The sequence below is a fragment of the Corvus kubaryi genome, unplaced genomic scaffold (genome assembly GCF_017639235.1).
Source record: "Corvus kubaryi isolate FWS band 111438036 unplaced genomic scaffold, C.kubaryi_AGA036_p1.0 66, whole genome shotgun sequence".
In the NCBI taxonomy this organism is placed as follows: domain Eukaryota; kingdom Metazoa; phylum Chordata; class Aves; order Passeriformes; family Corvidae; genus Corvus; species Corvus kubaryi.
The window spans coordinates 26,144,330-26,161,837 of NW_024582054.1; the positions used below are offsets into that span (position 1 = coordinate 26,144,330).

Genomic DNA, 17,508 nt, shown 5'->3' on the forward strand with positions numbered 1-17,508 from the left:
CTCATGGTCAGGGTACTGCCTTATTGCCTTTTTCTTATTTTTCTTTTCTCTTCCTCCACTGTAAGAATGAGGTATAATACTGTGGTGTTACAGAACTTAACGTGACAGGAAAAGCATCTTGCTTACTTTCATGGTGTCTAGTCACTCATGATCTACTGTTTGGCTCAGTGGCGTATTGACTTGTTGAAGAGAAGTCCTACTGCTGTGTGGAGACCTTGCTAGTATTCTTGCTTAGTTAGGAGAGAAAATGCTGTAATGATTTTTTTGGGGAGCAAGTATGTTTTCATTACTTAACAGCATCAGGCTTAAGAAAGATAATATGCTGGAAAGGAGAACGACCTCATCTCATCTCTGTATATTAAAGGATAAGGTGCTGAAGTCAAATGAAGAACTGTATATCTTTCCACAGTGAAAGCAAGGTAGTTAATGCAGTAGTACTTAGCATTCAGGAGCTTAATTCAGCCTTGGACTTGGGAGAATTCAGCTCCTTTCCCTCCTCCTTCCTTCACGTCCTCCTTAGACAAAATATATAACACTGCATGTGCAATACCTGTTTTTAAGGAAGCAGAGAACTGAACTACAGGGAAGTGCTGCATGTAGGGTTTCCTGGCAGCCTTTTTTTTTTTTTTTTGATGTGGTTTTATAACCATCTATAACTCTGGAAGCACCTGAATTTTTTCTTCTGCCCACATCTTACTGATGTTTCCTGTCCTGTTTGGCATGTGGAGGGGGGAAGGATGTATGTATATGAGGCAGTTCCCCTCTCTGTCCCTGTTAACTATGTGTGTCTCTTCTGGATCACGTTCTCTGCTTGGGATGTGGTTTTACAAGCTGGGTTTTTTTTTTCCCTGTGGCAAAGCTGATTTTCGAGGTAATAGGCATTGGTAACCCTCAGGATGTTCTTTCAGTGAATGCAGCAAATTCAGCCCAGGAAGTTGGTCATTGTCCCAAGCACCTCCACTGCCTTGGCAACTATTTTGTTTCCTTTGTGCAAGAAAAGGTTGTTTGCAAGAACGGGTGGTTTTCATCCCAGTTCAGCATGGTTCTTAGAAACAATTGGTTGACTTGGAGAGACAGATGTGTTTGTGGTGCACCAGTGCAAATTAATGGTTGTGTCTAGGCCTTTTTCTAGCAGGCTAATAAAACTTTTACTGAATGGATCTAGAACATGGAGCAATGAACAGGTTTGACAGCCTGTTGGGAGTCACCATTGTGTGCAAGTGGGTGCTTGGAAGGACAAGAACCTCATGGAATGTCCTCGATAATGTGGAACTGTGCCTGTGTTTACAGCATGCTCTTCTCCTGCCACAACATGTGGCTGTATTAATATTCTTGTGGACTTTTGCATGGCACTTAACAAGGCCCTCTTTCCTAACAGCTTTTTGTGAAAATTAACACAAAATTTTTGTGCTTTTCCTTTCCAAATGAAAGTCTGGCATTGCTATTACATGTCATATTGGCTAGTCTAAAGATGGGATGTCTACTTTAAGTACCTAGATCTAAATTCTTATTATTAATGACAAGTTGAAAGTAAGAGGCTGGTGCTTTCCTGCTGTGTGTTTTCTGATTTATCCTTTCTGTTTTCCCAGTACATTTTGAGTTCATAGCTTAGTTTCTAGGCTGAAGGGATAATTGAGGACTGTCCCAGCTTGAAGAACAAGCTTTAAGAATGCCATACTATTCCATAAGAGCGTTTATAAAGGCAAAAAATATGGGAGAAGCACATTTGAGAGCTGAAGTTAATCATGAGGCCCAGACTGGGAAATGTGGCTTCCTTAGCTGCAGAGTTCACAGAACCATTTCCTTCCGGAGGTGCTGCGCATGCTCTCCATAAGTCTGGTGCTCAGTAGTGGAATTTGCTTTCATCCCTCTGTATCTGTAGGAGAGGAAGGGGGAATGATTTTTGAGTTCATTGCTATGTGACTCATTGTGAAGTCCAAATTTTGTAGGATGAGAACTTTGGCTGTGTGTATCTGTTGTAGGTCAGGGACATTTAGGTCAGGTTGTCATACAGACAACCAGTGCTTCTGGCATCTTCCACTTCCAGGGGAAGGAGGAGTTTCACCTTTTAGATTATTTTTTTGTTTGTTTTCAAGGGTGTTATTATCATTACAGTGTGATTAATAATGACCAGGCATAAGGGCACAGACTTCAGAACACCACCGCTAGTACTGACTTTGATCCATTCCTCACAAATGGGTGCTGTTGGACATGTGAGCTTGGTCACTCTAAGTGAAAGACGTTTGGGTTTAGTCCCATCTGTACAAAGTGTAAGTCCTCAGGGCATGTTGTCATTGTAAAGATTGAAAGCTCATGGGGCATAATAACAGGAGGGGGTGGGGTTTGATCCAAGATAAAAACTGCTGAGACCTAAGAATTGAAAAATTTACCAGGATGTCTGCAGTGGTTGTGCAACACTGGGATTCTGGCAGTATTGGAAGATACGGGTTGTGTCTGGGGATGTTTTTCCTTAAGAAAACAACTACTTTGGGGGTATTAAAAAAAAATCACCAACAACCAACCAATAAAAAAACCACACCAAAATGAACACACACCGCAAAAAGCAGCTGATACAGTCATGTCTACAGTTTTGATGAACAAGTTCTGAAATACTATAGGCTGTGTTTCAGAAGTACTGGAACTGGATTGGATATCATGCATCATTTAGGCTGTTAAGGAAAATATGTCATTTGTCTGGTGACTTGTTTTTTTCTTTTGTTTCCTTCTTTTCCTGAATTTTTGGAAACAGCAGCTGTTCATGAGTTGTCTCTGGAGGGCTAAAGTCAGAGCTGCAGATCTGGGTTTTTGACTGGGAAGGGGAAGGGAATATGAGATGAGATGCACTTACACCTTCTCTTTGTTTTTCAGTGGATGAATATATTGCCATTGCTAAAGAGAAGCATGGATACAATATGGAGCAGGTAACAACCCTTTGAATATTTTAAAATATTTTTCAGCATGTATTCAAACATGACTTCAAGTGACTGCCTAGAACTGCTTCTTTCTTTCTGTAACTTCTGTGTTTTCTCCTCTACTACTTATCCCAAAACTGACTGTTCCTAATAGTAGCCTGTGCTCTGTGGATACGGAGTTCACCCCTAGTTTTACATCAAGAGTCAAAAGAAGAAAAACAAAACCATTATAATTTCTAATGGAGTCTGGCCACTAGTATTATGCTTCCTCTGGTGACTGCTTCTTGAGCACTTTCAGAGCCCCTAAACAATGTTAAAAAGATTGGCTTATCTTTGGACAGCTGCCTGATTGCATTGCAGTTTCCAGCTGACTGCTCTGTCTCTGCTTCATGGATGTCTTGGCAGTTATTAATGAGCTATTGAACCATCATGTGCTTTTCTGAGGCAAACCGATACCCAGAGTTATTTACCTTAAAACTGTGCTGCAAATCATTTTGCGTTTCATAGATGAGCACCTTGTCTGTCAGTGCAGTAACAGGGGATGACTTTGCCAGCTGCCACTGACCTTAGCCAGTACTTGTAACCTAGGGATGGAAATCCTGGTCTGAAGAACAGACCTCTCCTTTATTCCCTGTGGTCTAGGATTGTGTACTAATTTTTCCTGTGTTAACTGACAATGATTTCAGAACTTGCTGGGGAGATGATTAGATCTGTGCCTGGGAAACTTTTCTGAATTCTGTGGAGTTTCCTCATGAACTAATACTTGCCTGGAAAGGGAAGGCAGGGAATCTCATGACTTACTGTTTTGGCAAATCACAAACTGTCTCTACAAAGAGATTCTACAAAAACTTGAAAGTTTATTAAATTGTTCAGACAGAGGCTGTGAGCATAGAAACAAATTATTGGGATGGGCAAGGGCTTCTATGTAAATGATTCTGCTGTCATCCTTGAGTCAGACTTTGAGTAGTTGATACTCATGCTCAGAAAGACTTCTTGCTGAACAAGAACACTGAAGTTGAGATAGCCAGCAAAATTTCCAGCAAAACCAGGAATGATCTGATTTGATAATTGTGGTTTCTAAGAGTGGAAAACAGCAATAAAAGGAACGTCAAAGCATCAAAAGGCTGTGAACTTAAAATGAAAATAAAGATAACTCTATTCAGCTGATATTGGTATACTCTAGTGTTGGATATCGTGGGTAACATTTGCCAAGAGAGATGGTCTTGGAATAGTAGGAAAGGGTTTCATTATTTTAGTGGAGAAGTGTTGTTTGGAAAGTATAGAATGATACAGAAGACTGATCAAAATGAAGCTTGCCATCTTTAAAAAAACCCGCCTATTTTTTGTGGTTTGAAAAACTTAAAATCAGCTAACAGAGATTTGCATTCATTTTAACGTTGAAAATATGGACCTCCCACTCATTCCTTGAAGTCTTTTTCTCCATTTTTTCTTTCCCCTTCTGTGTACAGAAGTTGCATGACTTGCCACATCAGAGTGTAAAGTGGCTGAGCAGCTTGTAAAAGTCTCCCTACTCCTAAAAATTTTCTTATTCCTTCTGTAGCACTCTCGCATAATACTCTGGAGTTAAACAAGTTTCCCAGGTCCTTTGGGATTTCCTAGAGAGCTGCGCTAGGCATTTTCAGGAAATAACTGGAGAGGATCTATCTTGTTTTCTCTGGAAGGCACGCATTCATTTTGTATTACAGGGACAAGTGTCAAGGCTTTCAAATCAGGATGATTTGTTGTGTCACCACGGGAAACTCTGTCTTCAGCAGGTATCATCAGAGTTGCTGTTGGCTGGGTAACTGGACAAGCTGATACAGACTCCCTGGAAGGCAGTAAAAGCTCACTTTAGCAATTGGCCACCATCTCTGGGCTTTGCTGGCCATGGCAGCCCTCTCCCACACGCACATTCCCCTGACAGCCGGTCACTTTGCTCCGCTGTCCAGGTGGCTTGGCTAACAGTTATCATACAGAGATTGCCTTTTTTCCAGCTGTGCCCACAGCCCAAACCCTCTCTTTGCAGGCTGAGACGTGCGAGTCTGCTGCAGGGAGTGGGAGCTGCTGGCAGGGTGCTGGGGCATGTGCTCACTGGTGCTCCTCTGCCCAGCGGTGTTCCCGTCGAGCTGCCCTTTCTGTGCCAGCACGGCTCCCATCCCTGTCCTTTCACTCCCCTTGCCCGTGGCCGAGTGCCCTGTTGTTGGCTCTACTCCTGGTAGATGATGGCTGGAGGCTCAGGGCTGTGCTGTGGGAGTCCCTGCAGCCTGGTCAGCTCCAGGGCAGCAAAGGGCAGGCTCTCTGCAGGCCAGTGAGCTCCGGCAGGGCAGACACTTCAGCTGGTGGTTCAAACAGCTGTGGGTGGTTGTGCTGAGCTGTAGCAGTCACAGACTTTTGGAAGCACCACAGTAAGTCATGCTGTGACCTGGGCTTTCCTGCCAGCCTTTGTCAGACACCCTGGGACAAAGGAGCCTGGGAAAGCCCTGTGCTCACCTGTGTGTGAGTGCAGAGTTCTTCCAGGGGAGCACAGGCAGGGATGGAAGAGGAATACTGATCTCCTGATAAACAGGCCTGTAAGGAAAACCTTTTTGTTTGTCTCTTGCTTTATGTAAGCAGCTCTCCCCTCAGTCCTCACTAACGCCTCAGTGCTACCCTGTCCTCCCAAAATGTCTCGCTCCTTGTTTATCCTCTCCTTCCTCATAGGGATATCAGGTAGAGCTCATATCTGAAGCTGAAGGAGGATGTCAGGGGAGAGAAAACTCAGTCCTTCATGACTGCAAAATAGTTTCTTTGACCCCATCCTTGCCAGAATGGCTGTGTGGCTCCTGTGACATCTCGAGTGCCTGTGCTGCAACCAAGACTACTACTTGTTTTGCACAGTGGCAAAAGGGAGGAGAAGGTGTCCTGGCAGCGCTGAGATCTTGTCCAGTAGGGTCTGGGAAAGATCTTGGATAACACCAACACTTACATGCGTACTCTCTGGAGAATCTCAGGGGCATGAGATCCTGTAAAGGAACTGCCTTTTTGTATAGCAAAGCATAATGGGGAAACCCCGATTTTGGAGGGATTTTGTAATGCTGGGTGGCCAGAGCGAAACTACTAGATGAGGGTAACTATGGCTATGAAACCTGAGCTGAGTTTGCATATGATGAGTATGTTACTCTTGCATTTTACTCAGCATGTTAGGGATTGTTTTCACTTCACAGCAATTGTGAAAGGCTGGTTTTTAGCTCTGCAGAGTCAGGCCTTCCCAAAATGACTCGCAGTGGTTGCTGGCATGCCAGAGGTGGTGATGTGTCATAACACACAGGGGCTGTGGACCCCTGGGAGACGGGGGCTGTGCATGAGTGTCTCGGAGACAACAGGAGGAGAATGGTTTGCAGGTGGTGAAATGCAGCACAGGCACTTTGTCTTTGGAACTGAGAACCAGAGACTGCAACAGCAAAATGAGGCCTCTCTCAAGGGAATAAAAGAGCAGCCCCCAGAATGAGTGAGATTTATTCCTCCTTTGGGCCAGGGACTTTTTAGCAGCAAGTCAAGGTGGTGCATGTTCTCTGCCTTTCCTTCTTCCAGTTCTTCTTTCATTCTTTTCCCCTTCCCCCTCAGAAAGAACCCCCTAAACAACTATAAAAACCCCCAGTCAACTAAATCATCCCAATTTCCAGGAAATGGAGTCCAGCACTGGAAAGAAGCTGCCTTTTGTCCAGTTTTTTGTAGGTAGACTCCCCAAGCCTTTGCTCAGCTTATCTGTGCATACCATGATCAGTAAAGCCGGAGTAATTTCTTAAGTTTTTTCTTCCACCTTTCTGTTGCTAGTCTTTTGTTACATGACTACCTGTGTGGTTTTGATAAACGTCGGGCTGGTCTTCACAGCCTAGGTGGGTGGCAGATTCCAGGTTTCTTGCACTCAGAAAAGCATCTGATGTAGCTGAGAATTAAAATTGTGTCTAATGTGTTGCCTAAGAAAAATGTTGTAGCTCTCCCATTCCATTTTCCAGTAATGTTTCTTTTGATTACAGTTTTCACCTTGGTGTCTGTATTATTTCTAGGCTCTTGGGATGCTGTTTTGGCACAAGCACAACATTGAGAAGTCTTTGGCAGATCTGCCAAACTTTACTCCATTCCCAGATGAGTGGACGGTGGAAGACAAGGTCCTGTTTGAACAGGCCTTCAGTTTCCACGGGAAAACCTTTCACAGGATCCAGCAGATGGTAAGTGGTGTTGCAGGAGTGGAAAAGCAGAACAGACCGTCATCTTCAGTGCAGTTTGTGCTAAGTGTGTGTCTAATGCTTTTGGGAGAGAACAGGCCAAAGGGGATGTTAGAGGAAAAATACTACCATGAATAGAAAGAAACAATGTTATTCCCAGAGTCTCTGTAGAAGTATTTTCCTGAAGTGCTTTACTGGTTCAGGATAAACTTTGACTGTGATTTTTGTTTTGGTTGGAAATTACAGTTTTCAGTCCCCTGTGTGCTATGGTAGTGTTTGTCTCAGCTGGAGTTCAGGCATGGTCTGTACACACATGCCCACACGTATACAGTAAAGATCATCTTTGTGCAAAGTTGATTTCCTTTCTTACAGCCTGATTTTTAGGAATTAATTTTACTTAATGACAAAGTCTGTGCTTAATGTGATTTGGGACTGTCAGTGGATGCTGTGATAGATGTTTATACATCATTGCAAGTATTCAGTCCTTTGCTTTTGGTTGGTAGTGATACTGTTTTAAACATATGATTGAAAACTTCAAGGGTGGGTTTCTGCCTGAAAGGAAAGTGCTGGGGAGTGTGCAATTTTCTTTTGAAAGAGGGGAGGATAGGATGTAAAAATTTTTTGTTAATTGTATCTTGAGAGTGTCTTTAAGGGTTCATCAACTGGGTGGGAACTAGACTTGTTATTTGTTCTCCTTCAGTAAAGTAGCCTCTTGAGTGTTCCAGCAGGACCCAGTTCCACTGGCTCTGACCCTTTGAAGTGAGCCTAGGCTGTTGCCATCTGTTCAGCCTCTTTAAAGCACATGTGACACAGGTCTGTGTTGGTTATCCAGCTGAAAAGCGAAAGGTGACTTGCCTTCTAAGGATGAAGGTCCCTTTTCAGAAGGGTGGCAGAAAGAGGCCTGTTTTTGTCATGCCTTCCTTGATGTTCCTTGTCCTTCACTGATGTTCATTTCCGAATGTTCTTGGAGTCCTAGGGTCTCCCACTCCCTTGGATCCAGGTGATGGAACTCTTCAAGAGTGTAGCTTCTTTTCTTTATTCCTCTGTTCTTATATAGGGGGGGGAAATAGGGCAGGAGAATGTCCTGGGGAAAAAAGAGAACATAAAGCCCATCCTGTTGGTGGGTTAACTGCCAAAGCAAGAAATTCTCAATTTGGTTTATGTGCAGAAGCATGGTGCTCTGTCCCTGAGTGAACTGCATTCCAGTACAGGGATGCCAAGCTCGTGCACTGTTCCCTAGGTAATGATATTTTTTTACTGTTGCTCCCAGGAAAGCGATTGTACATGAAAGGAATTAAATGGCACGAAGCTTTGTGTTTAGCAGGGGACAGGAATCAATGGCTCAGGAGCATGTTAGTTGTTAGTTTATAGATGCTGCCCCATTAGCACCCGTGCAGATTGGAACTGAGGGGAGAAATGTCCAAAGCCAGAGAATGAAAGGCAAGTTACATTATTTACCGGAGCTGGTTCTGATATTTTGGCACTCTTAGCAGGGGTTTATAGCCAAGTGGCTGTTTGTCATGAACAGCCTTGTCCCTGAGTTTGTTCTGTGGAACTCTTTTCAATTTCAGAACACTAGCCTCTTGCATGGCTGTTGGCATCACAACATTGACTTAGTACCTGTGCTTTGTCAGCACCAATGGATTTCTGCCTATGTGCAGCTGTAGGCCAGAGTGGGACTGCTGATGTGATCTGTTATTAGAACCTAAAGTCAGTCTGCAGTTTGAGAACCAGGCTTGTCTCGAGTGAAGACTTAAACTGCAGTGTCTAATTGAAAGAGATCTGGCTCTTGCTCACAGTCTTGTTTTCCTCCCCACCTGCTCTGCCCTCCAAATTGAATCAGACACTTAAATAAACATTCATCAGAAAAGGCTGGACTTTAACCTTTTAGAAGTCCTGTGTAAGAGCATCCATGTAGAGTACCTCAAAAGTAGAGAATTAGTCTTAATGTAGTTTTATGCTTTTTGGAGGCAGACTTTTCTTTCATTGCTCCAGGGTAATGCCATTAGTGTAAGAGGACAAAAAAAAAAAATTCTGTTTTCCTGTACCCTCAGTTCACCATAGAGTAACGTTTCACCTTTTGAAAACATCCTTTGTTGAGACCTTTGTCATGTGAATGGTGTGAATAAACCTATTTAACCAAACGTCAAAGGTATGCTTGGGGTGATTGCAATTCAGCAGTTTCTGTGATTGTTTACATGTGTCTGTGTTGGCTTTTAGGTTTGTTTCGGCTTTTAAACTGTTATCTCAGTTTCAAGGCCTCATTTCAGATTTGCTCTTGCTGTGTTTCCCCTATGCTGGAGGGAACCAGCTACTCGACTGGTGAGTGGAAGCTTGTGGAGATGCTCTTTAGAGATCTTGATGTCCTAAATAGTAGTCACTAACCTGAAACACTCCCCCATAGATCATTTTTGGAAAGGTTGCAGAACTGCCTTGCTTGAGCCTTTGAGAGAATCCGATGTAAAGAGGTCAGATGTTCCTTGGAAAAACCAGACCAATTTTATGTGAACTTCTGGGGGATACTTTACATACAAACATATAAAAGGATACATGTTTAATTTACAGCTTCCTGACAAATCAATAGCCAGCCTGGTGAAGTTTTACTACTCCTGGAAGAAGACAAGGACTAAAACTAGTGTGATGGACCGTCATGCTCGTAAACAAAAAAGGGAACGTGAGGAAAGGTAGGTTTGCAAGCAGAAGGGCTGTGTATTGCCACATACTGATTTCTTTAGTCTATCCCAGAAATTCCTGTTAGCTTGTAAGAAACTAGATGTAGGATTTTCCCCAAAACGTTTCCTGGTACCACACCTTTCCCCACCCCTCTTCCTTGCTGTGCATGTTTTGCTTTGCTTAAAGCCAAAAGGCAGTTGGCAGTTAGCTGTGCTCCGTTTTTTGACACTGCAATTCCTGATTGCCCTGTAGTGCACTGGTTACAGTCCCACCATTCTAGAACTTTTTCTCTGATACCGCTTGAGGGTTGGGAAATTGAAATTAAAGCTGTTTACAATCTGATTGGCACTGTTGTCAGCAGAGCCAGAAAAGCTGATAAGCAGGACAGTAAAAGGAATTAATGAAAGAGCTGAAATCTGCCTTTATTTCCTCCATGTGATGCTCAGCAGAGTGAGAATGTGCACCTAATACAGGAAACAAGCTCCAGTGCAGGACCCCTCTCAGCCTGTGTCTGTACACACACAGACCCTTCCTCTCCTGCCCCTTGGAAAACTGTGACCAGCATAAGGCTGCCAGGCCAAGCTCTGTTCTCTGAGAAGGATGAAGTTAAGGCTCTGGTTTTGAGTGACTGAGAAGAGGGTAGCTGTCATGGTTGAGCATAGTTTGGGTTTTTAGTTAAAGAGGGCTCTATCAGCCACAGAAGTGATTCTTTTGCAAAGAGGTGCTTACAGCTTCCTCTAGACCCGACAGAACCAATCAACTGGCTAGTTTGAATACTGGCAACTTTTTAAAGCCACTTGAGAAGCTTGACACGCCTCTGTGATCCACATTTAAGAATGAACAAACCACTACAGTAGCACAGGGGAACAGCCAGAGCTGTTCCAGGGAATGCTGGGTGCTTTGGGATTTGGGTGAGGCTGGTGGTGTTCAGGAGGTCATTAGCTACTGAGCTTTACCAGATGAGCTTGACTCATGCTTTTTCTGCAAGCTCACCCTCCTGGATACCCATGCAAGCCCTTGAAGGTAGGTCAGCCAGTGGCCTTGTGCGTATTGCTGTATCTTTACAGTTACTGCCACTTGGTGACTTCACCTAGTTCTGGAGCTGAAAAAGCCTCAGAAATGCAGAGGTTTCAGGTGACTGTAAGGAAAACAATCCCTCTGAACAACAGCAACTCCGTCTGCTTGATGCAGGTGCCTTCTCAAGCTGCTCTAAAATGCAGTTAATGTCTTTGCAGACCAAACTTGAGGTGTGCCAGCCTTTGCAAGACTTGTGACATAATTGGGCAAAATTCTGCAAAAGTCTTTCCCCTCAGAGGAGGTGTTGCATTTTCCAGTTGGATGTTTGCTGGCTCCACTGCATATGACCAAGTCTTGTTGGGGAAGGGGAAAGAAATGTGTTTCTAGGGTTGAGCTGTGCTGCACCAATGACTCACTCAACCTCTCCCATTTCTCCATTAGGTCAGCAATACTTGCTTAACAGGCAGGGCCAGGGAGAATACTGCCAGCCAACTTTGTCCAGTATTTGGTTGGCTTTCTTTGACCCGAGTCTCTTTTTCCATTCTGTTCTTTTCTCTTGTCTGCAAAGACTTGTCTGGTTTTCTGCTCCCCATCCTGGTGGTTGGGTTTTTTTTGTTTTAGTTTTCCAGTTTTCTTACTAATTTATTGGGGGAGGGGATATATTTTATATGCAGTATGTGTTTGTCTTGTACTATGTAGTTTAGGGTCTTTTAATACTGCCTCTCTATTTTTGTTCTGTGCTCACAAATGAAATTACTCCAATTGAGAAATACACCTCTCAGTACCTATGCCTGTTTGCTGGGAAAAGTAGCACCTCAGACCATCTGGTGAAGGGGAAAGAACTGAATGGGCTGCCATGTGCTGTAATTTTGTAACCTTTGAGGAAGGCAGCTGGATTGGAAATGCTTAACTTGATTTACATCTGCAGCGAGCTAAGCACCAGGCCATCAGCTTGATGTTTGATTTCTTCCCCTTCATTATGTAAAAACAGTCAAACCCCTACACCCCCAGGGGATTTGTCAGCGCTGCATGCTGGGTGAGTTTAGGGTCCCTGGATTTTCAGGTTGTACTGTGCCAGTCGGTGTTGGCAGAACTTCAGAAGTGTTCTTTGGTTATAGCAATCAGCGTCTACAACTGCAGAAATGAAGGGGTGGGCTTTAATCTAGCTCATGTCTAGGGAACTTGCTAGAATACAAGAGCAAACTGTCAGCATAGCAAAGACTGTTGTGAAAAGGCTGAAATCTGAACCCAGGTGAGAACGCAAGGAAGTTCTTTTGGAGATGGGGTTGCGAGGAGGCAATCTGAGGTATCTCGCTCAAGTACCTCTATATCCCTTTTGTGGCTAGGCAGGGAAATTCCCCAACCCCTCAGATTGTCACTAATACAACTCCCAGTGCATTCAGGTTTTCAGCAGCTGTTCTAAGTTGTATGTGAGGGGCTTTGTGTGTGCAGCTCTGGGAGGGGATGCCTGGGAATTGATTCCCTGGAATCATCATTACCCAGACTAAGTCTTGTGAATTAGCTGGTGAGCCAGGTGGCTTGGGAGAGCAGAAGTGGCTTGTACAAGTGACTGCTCTTGTGGAAAAGGATGGCAGCCTGTTCCTCCTTAGGATGTGGCTGCAGCAGGGAGGTGGCCACGTGAGTGCTACAGCCAAGCTCACCAGCACATGCTGTGCCTGCTATTCCCTGCTCCCTGTGCGCACAGCCCTGCCCTGCACTGGAGCTGTGACATGCCTGCGCCAGTTGATGCTCCTCAGCCTAGGCTATGAAGTTTGACATGACAAAATAGGTTTATTTTTTTGATTAAAAAAAAAAGCTTTGATTACATCAGCTTATTTCTTCTGTTTCTGGGCATCGTTTCAAATGGTGCAATTAACTTTGGTTGTGTACAGTACAAAAATGCTAAATGATGAAAATGCATTTGATTTAATGTCTGATTAAAATTCCACTGAAGCCAGACTGGACAGGTGTGCCAAGGTCACTTTCAATATGGCCCCAATTTTATGCCTATTATTACTCTGTAACTGATAACATCTTTTTCTTTTCCAGGGGAGAATGAAATGTGAGGCTGTCACTGAAAAAAAAAAAAAGAAAAACCTAATGTTTTTTGTGCTTGTTTTTGAGGGAGTTCATCTTGTGCATGTCTGTTTTGCTAAATATTAAGTAGTTGTATGAAATCTGTTTTTTAGCTACTTAATGTATTTATTTCTTTCTGTCTCAGTTTGCCTGAAGTAAAAATGCTAAGTGTCCCGTGTTCTTCAAAAGATAACTTGTGGAATTAATTTCATGTCTCTTGCCTTCATCTGTGTAGATTTATTTTACCTAAGTACACTGCTGAGAAGTGTTCCTGTATGTACTATCTTCAGAATTAAGAATTTATTGACTTAAACCAAAACCAAATAAAATCAACAGCAAAAAAACCCACCAACCCCCCAAAACCCCACATCCTGGGAATAAAACTAACGAAAGCTGTTGGGCTTGCTATGGCATTCATGCATTTGTTTTAGCATGTTATTTATAGAAAAAGAAAGCCTCACAAACTAATACAGTACTGTTTGCTTTTGTCTTCCAGTGAGGATGAAATGGAGGAAGCAAATGGAAATAACCCTATTGACATTGAAGTTGAACAAAACAAGGAGAGCAAAAAGGAGGTATAATTCTTTTTCTTACTTCTGTAAAAATGAAAATGTTTACTTACTAGTTACTTCATGTAGAAGCTTCAGTATCTAATTTTCTTTTTGTGCTTTGTATAGTTGTCATACAAGAAAAGAAGAATTGTCTTCAGAATTATTCTTAGATCAAGACAAGTATAGATAAATAAGTTATTTATCTATTATTATCTATTATATCTCCATTATGGATAGAGCTGGGAAAATTTAAGACTTTACATCCCATGATAATATACTGTGTGATTGTTTCCAGTCTCTTTTATCTTCTTTTTGGCTGTGTTAGCTTAAACCACCACCCTTAGTGGTTTACATCAACCCAACTGCATGGAGATGGAGTAGAAGCACATTCCCCTGTGGAGATGGCTTGGTGGAGGGGAAATACATCCTTTTGTTCTAGGTAGACCAACAAAAGTGTGTTTATGTACACGTTAGGCTCTAAGGTGTATTCCTGATGTATTGAAATCCCCATCAATAGTTGTCATTTCAGTAGCACCAGGACTGCAGCTATATTTGTGAAAAGTAAAGGAGAAAGTTTTTGTGACCAGTTAATTTTGTCTGGCAGAGTGGCCTTAACCTGTTGTTATGTCAGCTCAAAATGTAGTACTTGCATCTCACTTCAAATACTTCATTTTCAGTGGGCATAGAGTTCTGGATGAAAATAGTCACACAAATACAACAGTTTTGAAAACCTAGCCTACAGGAAAGCATGTACTTCATCTTCATGTATATAACCTGCAGGTTACCTGTTACTAAATAAAAACACCTCGTTCAGCAGCGTGGGTTGTATGTGTGAGTGAGTTACAGGAAAATGCTTAAGGCCTTCTCTCCTTGAAGTTAGCTCCCTTTCCTGTTTTTTTCTAGCCTGATTCCTTTCCCACAGTCATTCTATTTCATTTCTTAATTTTTTTAAAAGATCATATTTAGGGAAAACCTACTAGAAATATTTAAAAACACGATCCCACACAGTCAAAAAAAAGTCCCAGAGCAACAGTTTTGTCAGTCACTGTCAGTGAGATTAATGTCTCCAACAAATAGTTTTGAATGGAAATAACTGAAAAATCACAACATTCCCATCTGCTCTTCTCCCACGTTGAGAGTGCTCTAGAATTTCCAGGAAAGTTTAGCTGTTGTTTCCACTGAAGGAACCAGCACCCTTAATGTCTTCCTAGGGGCAGAGTGGATGAGAAGCCATTTGTATTAATCATTACAAGAAACTGAGTTCTCAGAAGCGTCAGCAGGAAGCTCCCAGACAGGAAGGATTCTCACTTGGCTAAGTTGCAGCTGTGTACTGCAGCTCTGTAGTGTTTTGTAAATAATACTGTTGTCTCATTCTCCATCATTTTAATAAATTTACAGTTCAGACTTTTCTGTAAGCTCTTCAAAAGCTTGCCTCTGTAAAAGAGCTCCCTTCAACCCCTTTTATTACTTCTTCTTCCCAGCCAATGCTGACATGTTCTGAATTTGCTGCAGAAGAGGGAAAGGTAGTTCTTCACCAACTTGGCTGCATCTCTTGTAAGGCCAAACCAGATCAAATGTCTGGTTTGGACAGTTACCATCAAGACATTTTTGCAGAAAATCTTAGTGTGGGAGGAGGCTTTGTGCCCTCCTTGTCATGCTGGTACAGGCCATGGCCCTCCAACCAATATGAAACTCATGGAACATATGCAGTCTGGCTGTGTATGCCATGGCAGGCAGCCTTGTGGGGACTCTGTTGGACAGGGATTGTGCTGGAGGGCAAAATGAAGCTGACAGCCTTCATAGCCTGTTGAGAGTTTAGCTGGGGTTGTTCAGTCTGGAGAGGAGGAGACTCAGGGGAGACCTTTATCACTCTCTACAACTACCTGAAAGGAGGTTGTAGAAGGTGGGAGTTGGTCTCTTCTCCCAGGCAATCAGTGACAGAATGAGAGGAAATGTCCTCAAGGGGAGGTTCAGGTTGGACATCAGGAAGAATTTTTTCACTGAAAGAGTAGTTAAGCACTGGAATGGGCTGCCTGGAGACACAGTAGAGTCACCATCCCTGGAGGTGTTCAAGAAACAAACAGCTGGACGTGGAAGTTAGTGCTGTGGTTCAGTTGACAAGGTAGTGTTTGGTCAAAGGTTGGACTCCATGATCTTGGAGGTCTTCTCCAACCTTAATGATTCAGTGATTCTGATTTTACAGTACCTGAACTCAGGGCTTATTGAAATGCCGAGAGAGAGAGAGAGAGAGAGCAGGTAACCAGGAGGGGATAAGATCGTTCTTGATCATTAGGTTTCTTTTAAGGATGTGGTCAGATGTGCAGGGGCTATTGTGTGCCAGCAGCCCAGTACACTTACTGTAAAGAACCTCCCTGTCTCAAACCTGCAGAGATGGTTTCTTTCAGCTGTGAGACCTGCTGATTGCTATCTGACTTGCCCAGTAACACTGGGATTTCTCAGAGTATCTGAAATCTCTCATCTGTTTCTTCTTTTGGGGATCATTGGAGGGGGAATCTTCATTTCTTATTTTTTTCTTTACTTTCAGTGTTAGTGCAGCTGTTCGGGTTTCCTCACATAGTGACTCCATAATACTGAGGTCATGACCTAGACCTGCTTTCTTTGTATCTCCCTTGTTCCTGGAAGTGCCTCCCACTTCATCCTCTGCTACATAGCTTGAGATAGTTTTATCTTCTTTTTACGTAGTGAAATCTGAGGAAGGGAACTTTGTATTAAGGGGTATGTAAGACTGAAGTGCACTGGATAGCAGTGGCAATATCTAAATAAACAGGAGCACTGCTAAATCCCTTCTAAATCCCTTCATTTTAATTCTCTCTGGTTTTCAAAAATTGATTTAGTTCTAGAGAGAAATGTGTGTGGCCAGGAAAGAAGAGTTTCCAGGACAGAGTAGATGTTCCAGTTTTTGCTGGGGCCTAGAGGCATTTGGAGCTGTCAAAAATTGTTCTGCTGGAGCTCTGGTTCTTGTCCACAACACAAAAGAGCTTTGCATTTTTTGAACGGTGTAAAACAGTCATTTGAAACTGCTTTCATTTTTCTTTAATGTTGAGGGTTCTGGGATGTTTGCACTGCAGGCATTCCATGTTGGTCAACTGACAGCCTGAACCTGTAGTGAGACATTGCTGCATGGTCCTGGGAAGCAGTGTATGTAGATGAAATATGAGTGGATCTGAAATGCCTGTCCATGCTGAATAATTTACCTGGCTCAGTTATCAAAGTGCTTCCTTCTGAAGCAGAGTTCAGAGCTTGCCTCACTTGTTCATAGCTAAACCAGTCTGGTTTCTCCTGCTCACCGCTCCCATCTGCAAAGAGAAATAGGGGTATCCGTCCTGCAATGGCAAGAATTACCTCTTGCCTCTTGCCTTGTCCTAGGAATCATATCTCACGGAATACTTTGTACCAATGGACAGCAGAAAAAGGTTGAGAGCAGCCAATTGTCCACATTGCTGCTGCTATGAGGCTCTGGCCTTTATGCTCATGAGGAGGGTGGAAGCTTTTATCTGTGGCAGCTGTGCTGGAGTCCTTTGGGAGTCAGAACCTCATGCTTACTTGGGGTTTCGTCCTCAGCCTCGTGTGGTTTCAAGTGCAAGCATTCAATGCTCACTAATGAGCAAATGCCACAAACTGTAGAAACTACATGTAGCTGCAAATTAGGAGGAAAACAATAGCACCAAATGAAGCCAATGTGTTTAAAGCTGGCAGTGATCAGGTAGAGGATTTGGATGTACAGCCTTCCCTCTCTGCTTTTTATCTCTTTGCCACCCTTCTTCTGTTCTGTGTTCTTGGCCAGGTTCCAGTCACTGGGTAACAAATCTTGGGTATGAGTTGATTGTTGAATATAACTTCTGGAGGAAATGGTTTTGCTATCTTAGAATCAGGTGTGCTCTTGAAGAATCTGGAGTATAGTGTCCTGGCTATCTACCTGTCTTTGCTTTAGACATAAAGGATAAAAGTAGTAAGTGGTCTGTGAAATACTCTTTTTCCAAAAAAGATTTAAAGTTTATTTTAGGCACAACTGCACCATTTTGATGGAACAGTTGATACACAAATGCTGTGCAA

The 17,508-nt window shown here is 43.0% G+C and overlaps 1 protein-coding gene across 1 annotated transcript in view; it reads left to right on the plus strand.

Moving 5' to 3' along the window:
- The window catches only part of RCOR1 (REST corepressor 1), an 81,710-nt gene that overhangs the window by 54,844 nt on the left and 9,358 nt on the right, over positions 1 to 17,508 (plus strand). The window contains exons 4-7 of the mRNA XM_042047320.1: positions 2,869 to 2,921; positions 6,959 to 7,120; positions 9,683 to 9,801; positions 13,380 to 13,458. Of these exons, the coding sequence (XP_041903254.1) occupies positions 2,869 to 2,921; positions 6,959 to 7,120; positions 9,683 to 9,801; positions 13,380 to 13,458 (413 nt within the window). The remainder of the gene's footprint in view (positions 1 to 2,868; positions 2,922 to 6,958; positions 7,121 to 9,682; positions 9,802 to 13,379; positions 13,459 to 17,508) is intronic.